The following is a 20132-nucleotide window of genomic DNA, read 5'->3' as shown; positions in this document are numbered from 1 at the left end:
GCTCTCCCAGCTTTAACGCTACTACCGCTCCCTCTCTTCATACAAGGTCTACCTCGCTCGACCGCCTCTCTGTCTGTCTCTCTCTCTCTCTGTAGTGTAGTGTCACATCACATCAACAATGTAATGTAATGCGCGTCCTGGTGGCTCCCCTGGTAGCATTCATACCACGGAGAATCAGTCCTTCACGCGGCCGACGCGGGTTCGAATCCGACCCGAGGTCCTTTGCCACGTCATCCCCTTTGCCTACTGTCCTGTCTGAATAAAGACAAAAATGCCCAAAATAATCTTTAAAAAAGTAATGTAATGAGGGAGGAGTAGGCCTAGATGTCATTTTAAGGGTTTGAATGAGATACCATAGCCTAATTGAACATTTTTGTGGAAAGACCATATCAGACACAAATTATTAATCAAAGTAGGTTTTTTGTGCATCTTAAAACATGTTTGGAGGGGATCCTTTAAGTTCAATAGTCTTCGAATTACATTAATATGACATGAGGGTCAGTTAGCTTTGCACAGAAACAGCTGGTAGGATTACTTACTTTTCTACTTTTGAGTTTTTCTTTTTCTTTTTTTACTTTTACCTGAGTAAATAAGTTGAATCAGTATTTCTACTTTTATACACAAGTACTTTTACTTGAGTAAAGAATGTGTGTACTTTTTGCCATCTCTGAGTAAGTGTAACTTGCTGTCCAGGAACAATGGAGTGGAGGTGGAGCCAGGGGAGGCCAGGCTTATATCCAGTGTTACGCTCTTTGCACAGGACAGTGACACTCCCTCTGCAGAGCTCATGTATGTGTTTGAGAGTGTTCCTACACAAGGACTTCTTCAGCTTAAGGTTGGTCAAATGCTGTTTAGATGTACACCAAGTTTTTAGCCTGTCTCACTCTCTCTCTCATGTCTCACTCATCCTGTCTCACTCTCTCACTCATCCTGTCTCACTCATCCCGTCTCAGGAGGGCCCGGACTGGGTGAGGCTGACAGTCGGGAGGAAGTGCACCCAGGAAGCAGTGGACATGAACCTGCTGCGCTATCTGCACACAGGCCTGCAGGGCGGCGACACGCAGGACTTCTTTGTCTTCTACCTGCTAGACGGAAAGAATCGCTCACCTGCACAGCACTTCCACATCTCCGTCAAAGATGTAGAAAAAGGTACTGGAATGACCAAAAGTACTATCAAACGCGTATCGAGTGCCAAAGTCACACCCTCTTCCAGGTGGAGCATGGGACCTAAGGGATTCCATTCCCCATTCATTTCCCCATAAACGTTTCATAAAATCCTTATAAAGAGTTGTACTTGGACAAACCAAGTGATTCGGCTACAGTTTATTCGAGAATCACCACGAGAGACCAAAGAACATTTCACTGGGACCAAAACAAAGAGGAGAAAAAAATGCTTTTTGTTTTATTTTGGTCTGTGTGAAAAGTTCGATGGCCTCTCGCGATGCTGAATATCGCTGAATCGCTTTGTTTGTCTTGGTTTCTTTGCTAGTTTGTCCAAGTAAAACTCTCTGAGGATTTCACAAAACGTCAATGGAAAAATGAATGTGGAATTCACTTCCTTAGACCCCATGGGAAATCTCATGAAACCGCTGCTATAGAAAATGAATGAATATCTGATCATCCAAGTGAGCGCCCTTTCAAATGTCTTCACCGCCATGATTTGCAGGAAATATCGCCATCTTTGTGAAGCCGGTGAACGTCAGCCGTGGAGACCGTGTGGTCCTCACCACAGACGTGCTGCTAGCCACGGACGGCACGGACAAGCCAGAGGAGCTTCTGTACGTGATCACCCACCCACCTGCTCACGGACACATGGAGTACATCAGACACCCTGGCCTGGCCATCTCCACCTTCAGCCAGATGGACATCGCAGCAAACCTTGTGGCTTATGTGCATGACAACCGAGCCAGTGCCTCCACGGAAACTTTTCAGTGAGAGTTTCCAAGCCTTTTACCTTTCAAAGTTTGTGATTTATTGTTTTTAACACATTCGGTCACACAGCAGGCATCCGGGTAGAGCAGCGGTAGATTCCCTGCCTACCAACACGAGGGTCGCAGGTTCGAACCCCTGTGTTACCTCCGGCTTGTTCGGGGCATTCATACAGACACAATTGACCGTGTCTGCATGTGGGAAGCCGGGTGAAAGGTGTGTCCTGGTCGCTGCAGTAGCGCCTGGTCTCGGCCTGTTCGGGGGGGGAGAGGGGAACTGGGGGGAATAGCGTAATCCTCCCACGCGCTATCTCCTGCCGGTGAAACTCTTCGCTGTCAGTTGAAAAGAAGCAGCTGGTGACTGCACCTGTATCGGAGGAAGCAACTCTGCCCAGATGAACAGAGTGGGTGGAGCAACGACCAGGACACCCTAACAGGGAATTGCCAAGTAAATTGGGGAGAAATCCTAAAACAAATAGCAAAAAAAACAACATTTGGTCACACATCCTAACACCAGTCTACGGCATATTTTGGCAGGTTTGTCGTCAGTAACGGTAAGACCACCCGAAATGGAACCTTTGCGATTGCAGTGGAAATGGTGGATCGTGTCCTGCCGGCACTGTCGCACAACAGGGGCGTGACGGTCCCCCAGGGCTCCTCCATGACCCTCGGCCCTGACTGTCTGACCCTGTCTGACCCAGACACCCCACCCAGCGGCCTGGTCTTTGCCCTTCTCCAGCCGCCACAGTACGGCCAGCTGCTTTTAGCCGGTGCCCCGCTGGCTGCCGACTCAAACTTCACCCAGAGAGACATCCAGGAGTTGGAGGTGACCTATAGGCACGGCGGGGGCCCGTCGCAGATCGACCGCTTTGCCTTCACCGCCTCTGACAGCACAAAGCGGGGCTTCCTGCTGGACGGGCGGCTACATACAGAGCCTGTGTTCTTCACTATTCAGGTAGGAGACAAAGGCTTCATGTCATTTACACATCTCAAGCGACCACGTAGCTCCATCATGGAGGTCTGTTGCAGAATTGGCCGTGTAACCAATAGGGCTGGGTTAAAACACACACACACACACACACACACACACACACACACACATAAAGGCTCAAAATGTAGGCTGTTTAAATATAATATCATATATATTATATCATATATATATATGAAGGGTTTATTTGCAAAAACAGGTATCTCCGTTTGGATTTTTTATCATTTTATTTGAAATATTGATGTATTTATACTGTAATTAATTCATTTTTGTGAATTTTTTATTGTCAATCATAACTCAAACATATTCATCTGATAATTTTCACATAAATCACCTCAATAATGTTTTCTATGTGCACTCGGAGTATCAAACAGATGTTGTTTGTTCATTTTAAGGCGAATGGCATTTACCTGTTTTTGCAAATGAACTCTTCATATATATACAGCCTTAATGTAGTCACTCTTTAGCAAAACTGCTCACAAGCTGTGCATGATTTCAGATCAAGCCCTTGGATAACTCCTCTCCTGAGGTGGTGAGCCTCCACCCTCTTTGGAAGGCGGAGCTTTTAGCCGACGGTCGATTTGGGATCTTTCTGTCGTCCCGGGAGCTGAAGGCACAAGACAGCCATGCTAGAGAAGAAGAGCTGGCCTTCAGCATCGTCCGCCCACCTTACTTTGGGTACCTTGAGAACATCACCACAGGTTGGTGTTCCCATCCTCCTCTACACTTTAAATGAGAGGTAGCCCGATTAACCGGTCCGATTAATGGTATTTTGCAGCCATTTTGAGATAATCAGCATCGGCCGATGCCTGGCTGATCAAAATAAAATAAAATAAAAAAAGTCTGCATGTCTGCTCTTAACTGGGACTGGGACTAAAAACAAAGAGATGCTGCTATTTTGTGCACTATAAAAAAGTATTTATTTATTTATGTATGTATACATGCATTTATGCATTTATTTATTTATGCATTTACAAAGTGTAGTCCTCTCTCAGAAACAAGGGGATGCTGCTGTGTGCTGATCAATGCTGTAAAGCGCACTAAAACTATACATTTTTCATTCAGTGTTGTGTGTGTGTGTGTGTGTGTGTTACATTAACAAACATTAGTTTGTTAAATAAATCATTAATTTAAGCAATTTTGTGTCTCATTTGTTGTCGTATTTTCTCACCTGCAAAAAGTAATAATATGGGCATAGTATATCGCCCATCGGCCACCCTGCTCATCATTGAAAAACCCACATGGGTCGACCTCTAGTTGAAACGTTAGTGCTAGGATGCAGCATTTCACAGGGGGTGTGTGATGTATAAAGTGAGCCATGGCACCTATTTTAGCTTAGAAAATGCTGTATACAAAACCAGTCTTTTCTCTTTCCCCTTGCAGGTGATTTTGTGCAGCAACGCTTCTCCCAGACGGACCTGAAGAAGAGAACGATTGTCTATATCATCAATCAAGCCAAGGAGTCTCTGACAGACAGCCTGGAGTTCACAGTGTCTGATCCTCTAGGAAACACCGGGCCCGCTCACCAGTAAGAGAAGCTCAAGAAAGTCTGATTTGATGACAAACCGAATGAATGCTTTAGTTTTCACCATGCGTACTTGTGTCCTGACCCTTCCAGACTCCAGCTGCACTGGTCCAGTGTGGAACTCTCTCAGGCCAAGTTCTCTGCATGTGAGGAGCAGGGGACTATCTCGCTGGAGATCATCCGAAAGGGCAACCTGGCCGAATCCTCATATATCACCGTCAAGGTCTGCATTTGTTCTGTTACTGAGACTTAGGAGCTGCTACATTATGTGTTGCTGTGACAAAGCAGCGCCTGAAGGCACGCAGGATCTTAAAATAGGTGGATTCTAAAAATAGTTTGCCTCTGACCTGAGCAACGATATAGATCAGTGCTATAACAGGTAAAGCATCAGCTTGCTTCAGGCACTGATCTCACACTGAGACAAGGTGTAAAGGTTAAAAAGCCTTTATTTTCTAGGGCATAATAAAGTTAAAAAAAACTTAAAAATAAAAGGATCTTTTTAACAGACATCAGGACATCTTTGATGTCTGTTTTCAACAGACTGTAAAGATCTATTTGTGAATAATGTCTCTTCATCCTAGGTGAACGAGATCACTGCAACTGCAGAAAAGGATTTCCTCATAAGCCCCTCCTCCCTCATTCAGTTTGATCCAGGTATATTTTAATTTTGAACCACTACAGAGGGCTTATGATGCTTTTGAAAGCCACTGGGGAAGTTCTATTATTCATATAACTATGATGATGCATTTGGGAGAAGAAAATAGCATTGTCTTGTACTGACACATTGTAATAATGATAACAATTATTATTATGATTATTGATGATGATGATGATGATGATGATGATGATGATGGTGGTGGTGGTGGTGGTGGTGGTGGTGGTGACAATTACAATGATACTGCCAGTAGTAATACTAATAATGAATCTAATAATACTAACACTACTGCTACTGTTGCCTCTACTACTACATTTAATTATTATATTAATTTAATAATATACTGTTATAACAATCTTAATAGTGGACAGGTAATAAAAAGATACTAGTATAGAAAAATAACATTCACAAAGACTCTGCTATAAAAGGGGAAGACCTTCACCGGTCTACTCAGCAAAATGTAAGAAGGTGTTGCTGTCTGTTTAGGAATGTCAAAGAGGAGCTGGCAAACGGAGATAATCCAAGACCAGCTTGAGGAGGCGGAGGAGATGTTTGAAGTGACCCTGGTCTCTCCTGAAGGAACAGTGTTGGGCAGCATCAGCACAGCTCAACTTACCATCAAGGACTCAGGAACGGGTGAAAACAATACTTTGTTACTGTACTTAAGTAGGATTTTCAGCTACCTGTACTTTGAGTATTTATTTTTCAGACAGCTTTTTACTTTTACTCCCTACATTGCTTTGAACACAAATATCTGTAGTTTCTACTACTCCTTACATTTTCGAAACAGGCTGGTTACTTTAGTTTTAATGTATGACAGACAAAAACAATGTCACGTTGTTTGTCTGTCTGTCTCTCTCATCTCCCGTTCTCCCAACTTTCACGCATTATGTGCATTTTTTTTAAACAATATCACACACAAATTAATCAAAGTATAGTCTTTACTCTTTATACATCTCAAAACAGGTTTGGAGGGGCCCGTTTAAGATGTATTATTCTTCAAGTTATACTAATATGACATGAGTTTCAGTTAGCTTTGCCCATCTCTGATGTACAGTGACAACCAACTGTACATCCACCAATAACCCAGTCCAGCAGGACTGTCTGCAGTGAAGAAGCAGCAATGTATTTTGCCACAAGGTGGTGCTAGATGATTAGAAATCAATAAAATAGTCCAGACTTCTTAAATGTGGCTGATTTGATGTGAAGCAGCAGTAATAACAGACTTCACAATACCTTAATTGGCCAGTATTCAACAAAGCCAAGGTTAGGCAGAATCATGCTGACAGTGAAGACACAGTACATATTTTTCAGCTACAGATCAGCACAGTGTCTTGCACAAGGAGATTTCTTGAGAAGTTCTTGAACCCACATCCACTAAGTTCTCAAACTGTTTTGGCTTCAGTAGCCTACAGTATTCATTTCTGAATCCAAGTACCCCCTTTACCCGACTACAACATTTTGCTTAGAAAACGCAAAACGGCAAGAGAAAACTATAGCAGCTGATGCAATGAATGAATGATAACCCACCTTCTAAAGAATAGAATATCACAAAATACTAAATTGAGTGAAAGAGTTGCAATTAGTGCAGATTTATTTTAACGTTTCATTTACTTTCATGATTTATTCTTCGATTTTTCCATTTTCCACTTTCTCTCAAGTACCCTCTCTAGTACCTCCACGCACCCCTAGGGGTACGCGTAGTAGCCCAGTTTGGGAACCACTGCGCTAAGACAATGTCATGGTTCAGTGGTAATTATGACGGCTAACATGACTGTTTACATTGAAAAACCGGCAGGACGTTGCAGGCGACAGCAGAATGGGGAGGCTCCTATCCTTGTGGGAAAAGAGATTGGGTCAAAGTCTTACCCCCAGCATGGATCCATACACCTGGAGAAGCTGCCTCTGGGCACAGAACCAGTCGTCTGGACCCGTGGAGACAACACCCCCATACCTGAACCAAGTCGCCCAAAGAAGAAACTCAGAGCTATGGGAAATCCAAAGTCTGTAAGTACCTGCTCTTTAAGTGCAGTTGAATCTATCTCAGCCATGAGATGAACATGGATGCCTGACTCCTGAGTAAACTAGTAGTAGATGTGGCTACAAGTCCACAGCACCCAACTTCAACAGGGTGTACAGTACCTTGACTTTTCAGTCTCACTAGTCAACCTTGCCTGCTACCTCAGTATCTAAGCTTCTCACTTTCATATGTTTCATCTACTGCATCACCCTATGGCAGTTGTTCTCAAACCTTTTCACATCAAGGAGCCCTAGACTGACACAAATGACACCTTGGATGCCCATTTGATAAGATTTTGTCCCAGGCTCCCCCATCTGATATGATGTTTACCACTTAGCCCATTTTAACTAAGAGAAGGTGTCTATGGAAAAATGAATGGGGAATGACATTTTGAGAACTTTGAGAAGCAAAATGGTAAATGGTAAATGGACTGCATTTATATAGCGCTTTTATCCAAAGCACTTTACAATGTGCCTACATTCACCCATTCACACACCGAAGGTGGCAAGCTGCCACGCAGGGTGCTGGCACAGCCATCGGGAGCAATTCGGGGTTCAGCATCTTGCCCAAGGACACTTCGACATGCGGACTGGAGGACCCGGGGATCGAACCACCAACCTTCTGATTAGTGGACGACCCACTCTACCTCACAGCCCTATGGTACTGTAAGCACCACAGCCCATTGTGATGTCATCGGCGCGGCACATGATGTCATAGATCCCATTGTGATGTCATTGGCGCGGGGATGATGCCATCACTCTCGATAGATCCAGGAACAGCTCCCAGGGACCCAGGCTGGGCCCGGAGGCCCAGAATATGCTCCGGGTGGCGGCCAGCGAATTGGCGTTGACGCAACGCCTTTGTAACAACCTGAGTCCACAAACCAATGGGTGACCTAACAGTGGCTGCGTCCATATTGGTCTCCCCTCTATTTAAACGATGCTTCTTTCTCCCTGTATTCACTTCCCAGTTCATCCATTGTCACTGCGGAGTTTGAGGTACTCCTGGCAATACCCCCACTACCAGCTTGCTCTTTTCTAATGGCGGTGCTTTGTTTTGTGGGGCTGGATCTGGGCTCTCTGGGCTCTCTGGGCTCTCTGACTGCGGTGTCAGAGAAGAGAACGTTGTCCAGGCTACACTCCATCATGAACAATGACTCGCACCCACTCCACGGCATGCTAGTCAAACACAGGAGTACATTCAGTGAGAGACTGATTCCACCTAGATGCAACACGGAGAGGCACAGGAAATCATTCCTGCCTGTGGCCATTGGTCTATTTAATGCCTCTCTTAAAAGAGCACCTCGGAGACGCTCAGTCTCCCTGAGACTGAGCCAGCCGATAGGCTAACTGAAAAAAAGTGCCTGGCTGAGCCACGTGTAACGTATAGGGCAAGCCAAATAATATAAGTTCAGTGTGCAATAAAGACAATTGGCACGTAAGGTATACTTACTCTACGTATTTTGCTTACGTATTCCACTTATTTTGCTCCTATCGCATTTAATACTGTTTATTCCATGCTATGTTGTGTTCTTATTCTTATTATTCTGCTTATTTACTATCGCATTTACTATTGTTTATTTTATGCTATGTGTGTTATGTGAGCGAGCTACTGTAACTTGTCCCAATTTCCCCCCGGGGATCATTAAAGTCTTTCTGATTCTGATTCTGATTCTGATTCTGATTTTTCCACAAGCGCAGCATTTTCTATTGACTCTTACTCCGCGTTCCAATTTGCATCTTTCAGATCCCACCTTCATCAGTTCTTCACAATGGGACCGACGTTGTTTACACGGTAAGAAGCACTTTCACAGCTGATACCATCATGTGATGTGATCATCATACATCATGTGATGTATTCCTTCAAAAGTGAGAAAAGGCTGCATTGTTTTTTGTCTCTTCTCTTCCAGTATCATGGCATCATGCACATGCAGGTGGAGGACGACACCTCCCCGTCCAGGAAGGGGAGGAAGGCCCATGTCCGTGTGGTGAGCAGGGGGCCACAGCAGCCGTCAGCAGTGGCTCGGTCTAAACCTGGCCCTCGCAGGGGGCCACAGCAGCCGTCAGCAGTGGCTCGGTCTAAACCTGGCCCTCGAAGAAAGCTCCCAGGCCCTGGAGAGACTGGACTTACCAAAGTACACATGAGTTTGTTTGTTTTTTTCTTATTATTTTTTCTTTTCTTTTTATTATTATTTTTATACTGTTGTTGTTGTTGCTATGGCTTCCCGGCTTTGCGGCCGCTAGCCTCACCTTGATAGCCGCAACTAGCTTACTGATGGCCACACCCACTGGCACACCGATAGCTATTCATTTCCACCCCCAAAATGTCCCAACCTCATTGAAAAGTCAATATTACGCATATTTTAGGCGATTTAGGCCTGAACCCACATACTGATTTATTGATGTATTTGTATATTAATGTGAACAAGTTGAATATTGCAGCTTTAACTTACATACAAGTTTCAAACTGAAACTTGACTGAATGAGCTGTCATGTGAATCTGTGTGGCCCATAGGCTGCTGCGCTGGATCACTCCGTCCCCAAACCCTGTGTGCCAGAGCTGATGGGCCTCCTGCACTTCAACCACACCACCAGTCAACTCTTTCACTGCAACGGTGTCTCCTGGAAGCCCTGGACACCCACTGATGAGGTCTTTCAGCTTCAAAAAACACACGTTCACTTTCAAAATGATCATAAGAGATTATGACAAAATGTTTCTCTCACAGAATGCAAAAAAATGTGTTGTTAATACAAGACTTGGTTGAAGCGTTCATCTGAAACATCAGTTGACAGTGACCTACAGAAGCCCTGAAAGGTCTGTCCATTTGAACCACAGATGGTGAGTGCTCAGATGTGTCCTCAAGGCTGGACATTCCAAGGTGGCTACTGTTACATCCTCAGCAGCGAGCGCAAAGCCACGTGGAGCACTGCTAACAGGGCCTGCAGGGAGAGGTACATCTCACTACACTAGATATACTTATTTCAAGACTAAAGAGACTTATGAGACGATAAAGACAGTGGAGCTGAATGTGCCAGTCTAGTAATTTTAATGGTTGAGAAAAACAAAGGTTTGAGTGAATTACATGTTGTACAAATCATCCCCTCAGCATGATTACTATTATCATTCATTTCTGTCTTTGATATTTGATTCCAGATATAAAGGCACTTTAGCGAGCGTTCTCTCGAGAGCCGACATGGACTGGCTATGGGACTTCAGTGGAAGGAACCCATTCTGGATCGGTGTGTATTTTTTTTTAGCCGATACCGATATGCGCAGAATCCCCCCCCCCCCCCCCCCCCCCCCACACACCTAATTTCAGAGAACATCAAGTCTCTCCTGTAGTGGAATTAACACATTATTTTGCCTACTCTTATGGTGATGTCCCAACAGCAGATGCAGACATAAATACAATGCTTTTCAAAATGGACACATTCACTACTACTTCAACTAAGATTATGTCAAACATGCCATATATATTTTTTAATTTAGGTTAAAAAAATTAAAACAAACCCCTAACCCTAACCCTAAACCTACTTAGAGAGGCTTTGATGATATCGGTCATATCGGCAGAAATGCCATATCGAGCCGATGCCGATATTTCATTTTAAAGCCTTACCGATACCGATGAGATGCCAATATTATTGTGCATCCCTACTTTTCACCATTAGGTGTCAGGCTTTACACATAATTGGGTGTGGGGTTTAGTTACTCTTTATAATAAGTAGCGTTCTAAATACAGGGCTGGTCATTGCAAGGTAAAGTGTCCATAACTTGGTTCATAACATGTTGCCTGTTCTCCTGTTTCTTCAGGTCTGAATGACAGGGAGAGCCGAGGACGCTGGGAGTGGGTGGGCGGGGAGCCGGTCAGCTACACCAACTGGAGGAAGACGCCCCCCCGATCCAAGATGAAGGGAAGCAAGAAGTGCGTCCTCGTGTGGCGGAGGGCCAAGTGGCAAATCAGGGACTGCAAGACGAGCAGAGGCCACCGCTACATCTGCTCAGTCAGGACCTGAGTGTGACCGTGCATGGACCACAATTGTCTCCGAAGAGTTGTGGGAGTAGAGCGCTTAAGTCACGCCCTCTTCCAGGTTTCGCATGGGACCTAGCCATTGAATTCCCCATTGATGTTTCCATTGATGTTTGGTAAACTCCTTCAAAAAAAGTTTTACTTGGACAAATAATGTTTGTTTGTTTGTTTGTTTGTTTGTTTGTTTGTTTGTTTGTGTGGTCTGAGTCACATGTCAGGGTTGGCGTTATGTGGGGGCCAGTGGGGGCTGAGCTCCCATGAAAGCAGTAAAATCACCAATCAAACATCTGTGGGGTCGCTACTATACACCAACAACCATGATCTTCATCACAAATACTGACTTTCTCAATGTAAACACATTTCCTCTAAGGAGGACAACAAAATTATGAATCTGAATTTGAATTTGAATCTAATGAGTAGCCTATTAGTCAATTTACATTAATGAGATCAATAGCCTAAATGAAACATGTTTTCCAAAAGCAACTAAACGGCATATTCTCTCGTCACGTGTCGGAGTGATGAGCAGTGAATTCTCTCTCTCGTAACCGACCGCACCAACACTCGTATTCGCCGACTGTACACAACAGTAGGCTGTGTGTGTGTGTGTGGGTGTGTGTGTGGCAAGTGTTGGTCCTAAGTCTCTCTATCGCTTTTTTGTAACCAACTGCTGGTAGTCGTCGTCGACCCCCCCCCCCCCCCCCCCCCCCCCCCCCGATTCATTGTGTAGCTCGCTTGGTTTGTCCGAGTAAAAGTCTTTATAAGAATTTTACCAAATAAATGGGGGAATTCACTTGCTAGGTCTCATGGCGAACCCGGAAGAGGGCGTGACTTTGGCACTATATAAGGACTGATCCTCAGGACAATGATCCTCCAGCAGTAGAAGTCTGGACCAATGGGAACTATTCCAGGAAATGAGCCTATCATGTATAATGGACAGTGTGTGTCATCTTTGATGTGTAAATAATAATAATAATAATAATAACTTGCTCCTCCTCTATGTACCCAAGTGACATTGTTTACATCGCATCTAGTCGTATTAACCACTGGAAGTATTGTTTGTAATGCTGAAAAGAGATTTTTTTTTTAAGTACAGCAACAGTATCTCTTGCTTATTTCAGAGACAACATATTTTTCAAAATCAAAGGTGAAACGACACAGATATGATGGTTTATAGTGGGGCTTATCCTGCCTGCCCCATTCACTTCAAGAGAACTGACCCCAAAAGTCTGGCCCCGATGCAAAATTCGAACCTTGTGACGTGAGTGATGTGTTTTCCTTCTTTATAGGTTCCTTGACGCCAAGTCTCTCTAACCTGTGATGTCATCGAGAAGGAACCCTGTAACTGATCAGAAGCAGGGGACTGGCTTTGTCAGACAACTGTGTCTTTTATACACCTAAAGCTCATATTATAGTGCTGCTATCATTTCGCAATTCATTCATAATACAGCTGTGCTTTGGCAAGGTTTCATGTTGAAACGCATGTCAAAGCTTGTTAGAGAATGCAGTCATATCTGATGATGTTATCTAGATCCAGGCCAGTTCCTCCCGCTAACCACAGGGTTAACCAGCAATGTGATGATCCCCATCATGTGATCTCCACGCTGAGCCATAACAGAGAGCCTTTTCTTCTCCGAGGTGGTCATGCTGTTTGATAGGCCTACACCCTGCACTGTGTCATACTGTGGGAAGCAGCATTGGATAGGCCTACACCCTCAACTCGGTGAGGTCAGCGAGCGAAAGCCAATAGCTCCATTCTGCATGCAGTGCACACAGAACATCAGGGTTCATTTCTCAGTTTGCTGGGCAGAGTGACGGGTCAACTCCTCCAAACAGTGTTTTGTTCATTCTGAGGTACGAGTGCCAACCTGCTGTTCACATCGGTAAGTTCAATGGCATTGAATGGGCGAAATGTAAATGTCAAAATAGATACTGTAATTTGAGTTTGTCTGGGTTTGTGTTTCGCTTCTGTTTCGCTTTTGTTTGTTTCGCTTCTGCTATTCTGTACTGTCATGTTTGTGAATGAACTGTTTCTTATGTTTGACTTCATCGGTTGTTTAGACAATTTTTTAAGAATTTCTCTCGTTCCAGCTTCTTAAATGTGAATATTTTCTGGTTTCTTTAGTCTTCTATGACAGTAAACTGATTATTTTGGGGTTGTGGACTGTTGGTCAGGAGGACAACACAAGACATTTGAGGATGTCATCTTGGGCTTTGTGGAAAAAGGGATCCACATTTTTCACTATTTTCTGACACTTTATAAACCAAATGACTCATCGATTAGTCGTGAAAATAATGACCAGATTAATTGATTATGAAAATAAAGTGTGAGCGTTCAATAAAACCTGGGTGCAGGAGGCATCATTTTGGCTACACCAGGAAGTAGACTGGAATTCTAAATCTATTTGATGCTGTTGAGTTTCTCAAAGGGCATTAGTCAAATCTCCACATTGCTGGTGGTTATTCTAATGTGTTAGTCAAATCTGCACAGCGCTGATGCTTCTTATAATGTGGGTATCTTTACATGAACAGGTCCTTTGTTATATGGCAGGGAAGTTAAGATGTCTTCTCATCTTTGAATGTTTTCAAATCAGCTGATGAAACCAAAGATCTTGGGTCGATCCTCACTAATGGTCTTATTCATTGTAGAGCTGCAATGATTAATCAATTAATTGTCAACTATTCAATGAATTGCCAACTGATAATTAATCAAAGTACTTTTTTAAGAAATAAAAGTCAAAATTCTCCAATTCCAGCTTAAATGTGAATCTCTGGTTTCTTGACTCCTCTGTGACAGTAAACTGAATATCTTTGGGTTGTGGACAAAACAAGAAATGTGAAGACATCCTCTTGGACTTTGGGAAACACTGATCCACATTTTTCAACATTTTTAGATCAAACAACTCATCGATTAATCGAGAAAATAGTCAACAGATTAATCCACAATGAAAACAGTTGTTAATTACAGTCGTTAATTGCAGCCCTAATTTCATCCATTGTTTTGCTTTTTTATTCAAGGCCGGATCATGACGTAATCACCTGAATTCACCGCCAGACCTTTAGCAAGTGGAGACGAGTGAAAGAGGCTGGGCCTTGTGATGGATGACCATGCCACCGGCCAGCCCAGCCCGGCCCCCAGTTTCCAGTGGCTTTCCTTTGCCTACCAGGCCCTGTCAGAGATCCCCTATGAGCCCATCCTCACACAGAGCAGCACGCTGGAGGTGCTGGACCTCAGTTACAACCTGCTGGACGAGTATCCTTCTGTTGTCTGTCGGGTCCTACATGGCTAAACTTGCATGAGTTTTTGTTTTGTTTCTTGCCAAAATAACATTTATGTGAAACTGCCTCAGTGTTCGATTTTGTTTGTCTCATAGATTAATCAAATCAAACAAGTACATGTTGCTACAAGTCCTGGATGTTGTGAACATCTAATGTGTAAGCTATTTGCTCATCACCAACACTTGTGTACGTTATAGCGGTGACCCCAAATAGTCCACGATTCGTTCCGAGGAGCCTGATTGGACTGCCAATCTCACAATCAAATAGATCATTCCATTCTGGCTATATGGGGGTGCTGAATGTCTGATTTTACATAGAACTGCTTGGTTTCTCCCAATAGATTGTGATATACTGTATAGCCTGTTTTGCTATAAGTATCAGCCTATCAATACTGTAAAACCAAGTCCCAATTAAACAAATGAAATAAGCTCAGGCCCCCTGGCTGTTAAATGTATTTTCCTTCATTCAGTCCCTATTGGAACCCGGCTCTGTTGGGTCAGCTGGAGCGCCTCAGCACTCTGATTCTGGACTGCAACAACTACACGTCCCACATCAAGTTCCCCTACATGCCCAGCGTCACCACCGTGTGCCTCAACAAGAACAAGATCAACAACCTGCCCGTGTTCGTGGAAGAGATCCGCCGCAAGTTACCAAACATCAGGTCAGTCTCCATGTAGCCTACCTATTGACCTCAAGTTACCAAACATCAAGTCAGTCTCCATGTAGCCTACCTATTGACCTCAAGTTCCCAAACATCAAGTCAGTCTCCATGTAGCCTACCTATTGCCCTCAAGTTACCAAACATCAAGTCAGTCTCCATGTAGCCTACCTATTGACCTCAAGTTACCAAACATCAGGTCAGTCTCCATGTAGCCTACCTATTGACCTCAAGTTCCCAAACATCAAGTCAGTCTCCATGTAGCCTACCTATTGACCTCAAGTTCCCAAACATCAAGTCAGTCTCCATGTAGCCTACCTATTGACCTCAAGTTACCAAACATCAAGTCAGTCTCCATGTAGCCTACCTATTGACCTCAAGTTACCAAACATCAAGTCAGTCTCCATGTAGCCTACCTATTGACCTCAAGTTACCAAACATCAAGTCAGTCTCCATGTAGCCTACCTATTGACCTCAAGTTACCAAACATCAAGTCAGTCTCCATGTAGCCTACCTATTGACCTCAAGTTACCAAACATCAAGTCAGTCTCCATGTAGCCTACCTATTGACCTCAAGTTACCAAACATCAAGTCAGTCTCCATGTAGCCTACCTATTGACCTCAAGTTACCAAACATCAAGTCAGTCTCCATGTAGCCTACCTATTGACCTCAAGTTACCAAACATCAAGTCAGTCTCCATGTAGCCTACCTATTGACCTCAAGTTACCAAACATCAAGTCAGTCTCCATGTAGCCTACCTATTGACCTCAAGTTACCAAACATCAAGTCAGTCTCCATGTAGCCTACCTATTGACCTCAAGTTACCAAACATCAAGTCAGTCTCCATGTAGCCTACCTATTGACCTCAAGTTACCAAACATCAAGTCAGTCTCCATGTAGCCTACCTATTGACCTCAAGTTACCAAACATCAAGTCAGTCTCCATGTAGCCTACCTATTGACCGCAAGTTACCAAACATCAAGTCAGTCTCCATGTAGCCTACCTATTGACCTCAAGTTACCAAACATCAAGTCAGTCTCCATGTAGCCTACCTATTGACCTCAAGTTACCAAACATCAAGTCAGTCTCCATGTAGCCTACCTATTGACCTCAAGTTACCAAACATCAAGTCAGTCTCCATGTAGCCTACCTATTGACCTCAAGTTACCAAACATCAAGTCAGTCTCCATGTAGTCTACCTATTGACCTAGAGTTCCCAAACATCAAGTCAGTCTCCATGTAGCCTACCCATTGACCTCAAATTCCCAAACATCAATTCAGTCTCCATGTACCTATTGACAAGTTCCAAAACATCAAGTCAGTCTCCATATACCTATTGACAAGTTCCCAAACATCAAGTCAGTCTCCATTTAGTCTCGCTTGACAGACTACAGTCTCCATTTACCTATTGACCTCCGTTTTCCTGTTAAAGGTACATTTTGAGATTTGCCTATTTGCCATATTTCCGATAGTAAGACGAGTAGCCTGATTCACTGGAAGCAGGCTGTGACTATAAGAGGAGAAGATACATGCCCTTCTCTTCCCTGTGCGTGAAGCAGAAAGTAGCAACGCTCCACCTGAGAAGACAAAATGGCATCTATATCTTCTCGTTTTACTATCGGGAACATGGCAAATAGGTGAATCTCCCAAAATTTTGGCGTGTTCCTTTAACTGCAGTTTTCATTCCTATTCTCTAATGCTGTATTATGTTTCCTTTGAAATCTAGGATCCTCAGTATGATGAACAATGAGGCGGCGCCAAGCTATTTCAATGGAGGGAGTCTGACTCAGTACAAAGACTATAGGTGAGCAAGGAGTAAGTCTGCAGCTGAAAAATTGTTATTTAAAAAATGAATGAATGAATGAATGAATGAATAAGAAATCTTTACAAATGACGAAAAAACAGCTTTGTCCTACATTCTACATTTCACATGACTATATCCTCTTTTAGATGATTTCTTAAAAGCAAATAATATGCAATGCAATGAGTGCGTTTACATGCACACTAATAAACTGATCATGATCTGATTTATGGAGTGACCAGATGATTCCAGTGGTCATGTAAACAGCATAATCCAATATGCTTTATCGGATGAAGGCCGTTATGGGATTATGAGAAATCCGGTAAACACACAATAGTTTTTTGCTGAATCATCAGTTCAGTGCATGTCCCAATTATGTCCACACTCACAGACTTTGAGGCGCATTCCCGCTACTTACCAAAGTGCATGTAAACGCATCAATCAGATTATTGCCATTACCTGACTGTTCCCAGGTATCAGATTATTGCCATTACCTGACTGTTCCCAGTTATCAGATTATTGCCATTACCTGACTGTTCCCAGTTACAGTATCAGATTATTGTCTGCATGATGTAATCACACTCACTGATGTCCTTTTTCTGGACAGCCATTATTTCCATAACTAGGCCTATAATAAACCAAGGACTTCACTACTTTTTCTTAATCCACAAGAGCACTTGTATATATAGAGTGACATGAAACAAAATGTAAATGACAAAACTCAATAAACAAGACAAGTCTAAGATCTGTCCCGATTGAGAGACTGTAATCTAACTCATGACACACTTTCACTCATGTGACCAAAGATGGCACCCGACCAATGATCCATAGAGCCTCTGTCTGCCGCCGCCGAAAAAAACAACAACACAGATTCAATTTTCACGTCCAATTATACAAATTAAGCGTTACAAATTGTGTAATCCTGAAGATAAATTCAATGTAGGTTGTACAGTATATCATGCTGTGTGTATTGCTCACAGTGTTCTCCCATTGCCTTGGTCTGTTTAGACAGTACGTCATCAGCCAGATCCCAGGCCTGGAGATCCTGGACGACACCGAGGTCCTGGAGAAGGAGAGAGTCCAAGCCAGAAAGACCTACAGGATTCAGCATAGCAGTAAAGGCAATAGAAAGAGGAGAGAGATTCATCGCTGAAGACACACACACACACACACACACACACACACACACACACACACACACACACACACACACACACACACACACACACACACACACACACAGACACACACACACACACACACACACACACACACACACACACACACACACAAAAGTCCTATTACAGGGCTATAGAGTTTACTTACGGTAGTCATAGTTAAACCCAATCGCCTGTGTAAAAGGTCGGCCTAGTATGATTCTGTAATCCACAGATTTGTAGGCCTACAATCTCAACGTACATTTGAAACAATATGGTTGATTTGAAAACCTCACTGCCTTTCCAACGTTAAACACAAATAAAACAACTTTAGCAACTTTGGTTATGTGTTTGCACGTAAAGCAAGCTTGGTTAAGATTAGGGTTATGATTTGGGTCAGGCTTAAATAACAAAACTGTTAAATGTCGACTTTGGAAACACTGTGACCATGGTGACCATGACTGGGGAACACGTGGGACGTGACTGTTCAGCTCTATTGGTATGGCTGGAAATGACCTCAGACCTACTGATGTGGGGGGACCTTACAGGATTTCTGGGTAATGGAGTCTTCCAAATTCAAACAGCTACCTCTGGCTGCCACTGTGCGGAATTGCCAAATGCAGATTCATGAAATGTATATTCGGAATGTTAGAAATGTAGGCGATCACCCACTGCCTTTATGGGTTTATTACCTCTGCCAATGGAGTTGGCCAGGAGGCCATGTTTTCGCCCTTGTTGTCTAGTTGTCTTGTCTGTTTGTTTGTTTGTTTGTTTGTATGTCTGCCGCAGGACATCTCAAAAAGTTCTATGGATTTGCACAAACCTTGTATAAAAGCAGGGCATGGGCCAACTGAAGGTTAATTTATGGTAGGGCACTCGACAGTTTTGATAAGTGTCTCTCCACAGAAATAAAAGAGTTGCACGCAGTTTTAAATTGATAAATTAGGCAAAATTAGCCTGGGTAAACTCAGCCTTCCATGTGATGTCACAGGCTATGCCTGTAGCGTAAGTTTCTTCTTCGGTGACTGATAGTACATAGAGATCACATGGAGGCTGGATTTACCCAGGCTAGGCCTAAATGGTCATGGCAATGGGCGTGTCCAATCCCAGAAAGGCGCTTAATTTACAAACGGATTCACGTAACACCAGGAAACTTAGAAATGTTGGCGGAGGTATGCACTCTATTAGTTATTCGCTGTTATTCGTGGCATTTGTTTGGTAGCAAAGTCATATTATGCACAAGCCAGCTGAGATCACTGTGCCTACAATATTTTTTGCCAACAGATTGTCTTATTTAGAGACTCCCACAAATAGCCTACTGCTGCTGCTTTCTCACTGTTCATTTCAATTGTTTTATGTATGCAGAAACTCTGTCTGTATTACTATTTAATGCAATAAAGGGCTACCTGATATACCGTGTGTATAAATCAGTGTAAACAATCTAAAATTCTAAATGTTATTCTTTTCCTTTGTTATTGTCATCTGTATAGACCAAATCACCGTGACGTCACCATGTAAACAAATTTACTTCCGGGTACCACTTGGGAAAGGCGGCAGGTTTAAATGTGCGTGTTGTCATATAAATGCTGTCAAACCCTCTCGTTGTTTTCGGCCGACTACTTTCAATTTAAATGGTTAAACGGTTGGTAAACATGCTTGTCCGACGTATCTAGCCTTTCTTCTGTGTTTGTTTTATGTAGTGTTAGCTAGCTAATAAAGTTTGTTTGTCTGTCAAACTCGCTGTTTTTTTACGTTACAGACAGAGTAACCTCGCGTCACCAGGCTCTTCTCGGCGAGAAAGAGCCTGGTACAGACAGAGCTACTGACGCCAGGTCAATTTAATTTAGCTTCAAGTCTACTCTAGTCTGGTCCAACAGGTAAATTAGCTAGTCTGGTCTCCACTAACGTTAGTGAAAGTGTTGTTATGAATGATATTAAACAACAACACAACACGGACGAACCATTTTTGTCTTTGTCTGTTTTTGTCTTCAACATGTCAGTTTGTGCCGTCCACCGCCATTATAATGTGTGGACCTCAGGGGTACCCGGAAGTAAATGTAAACATCCCGCTGATTTGGTCTATTGGTTATTTGCAT

General features: G+C 43.3%; 2 protein-coding genes across 2 annotated transcripts in view; both read left to right on the top strand.

Moving 5' to 3' along the window:
• frem1a (Fras1 related extracellular matrix 1a) overlaps positions 1-11146 on the top strand; it is a gene marked incomplete at its 5' end in the record, with an annotated part of 29946 nt that extends 18800 nt beyond the window's left edge. Inside the window, 16 exons of the mRNA XM_083640166.1 lie at positions 694-835; positions 954-1149; positions 1667-1931; positions 2466-2883; positions 3416-3617; positions 4300-4444; positions 4535-4664; positions 5023-5095; positions 5583-5732; positions 6895-7103; positions 8863-8910; positions 9026-9184; positions 9631-9765; positions 9952-10067; positions 10270-10355; positions 10927-11146. Coding sequence (XP_083496292.1) covers positions 694-835; positions 954-1149; positions 1667-1931; positions 2466-2883; positions 3416-3617; positions 4300-4444; positions 4535-4664; positions 5023-5095; positions 5583-5732; positions 6895-7103; positions 8863-8910; positions 9026-9184; positions 9631-9765; positions 9952-10067; positions 10270-10355; positions 10927-11129 — 2677 coding nt within the window. The 3' untranslated portion in view covers positions 11130-11146. The remainder of the gene's footprint in view (positions 1-693; positions 836-953; positions 1150-1666; positions 1932-2465; positions 2884-3415; positions 3618-4299; positions 4445-4534; positions 4665-5022; positions 5096-5582; positions 5733-6894; positions 7104-8862; positions 8911-9025; positions 9185-9630; positions 9766-9951; positions 10068-10269; positions 10356-10926) is intronic.
• A 1619-nt stretch (positions 11147-12765) lies between these two features.
• LOC310779832 (leucine-rich melanocyte differentiation-associated protein) lies at positions 12766-19436 on the top strand. Its single transcript, XM_083640345.1, has 5 exons — positions 12766-13023; positions 14159-14393; positions 14889-15080; positions 16805-16882; positions 17888-19436. Exons 2-5 carry the CDS (start codon positions 14239-14241, stop codon positions 18030-18032), a joined length of 570 nt encoding a protein of 189 aa, XP_083496471.1. The 5' UTR covers positions 12766-13023; positions 14159-14238; the 3' UTR covers positions 18033-19436.
• The last annotated feature ends 696 nt before the right edge of the window (positions 19437-20132 follow it).

The sequence above is a fragment of the Poromitra crassiceps genome, assembly GCF_964638095.1.
Source record: "Poromitra crassiceps genome assembly, chromosome: 7".
Taxonomy (NCBI): domain Eukaryota; kingdom Metazoa; phylum Chordata; class Actinopteri; order Beryciformes; family Melamphaidae; genus Poromitra; species Poromitra crassiceps.
The sequence above is the reverse complement of the archived record's forward strand: the minus strand, read 5'-3'. Positions and strand labels throughout refer to the sequence as shown.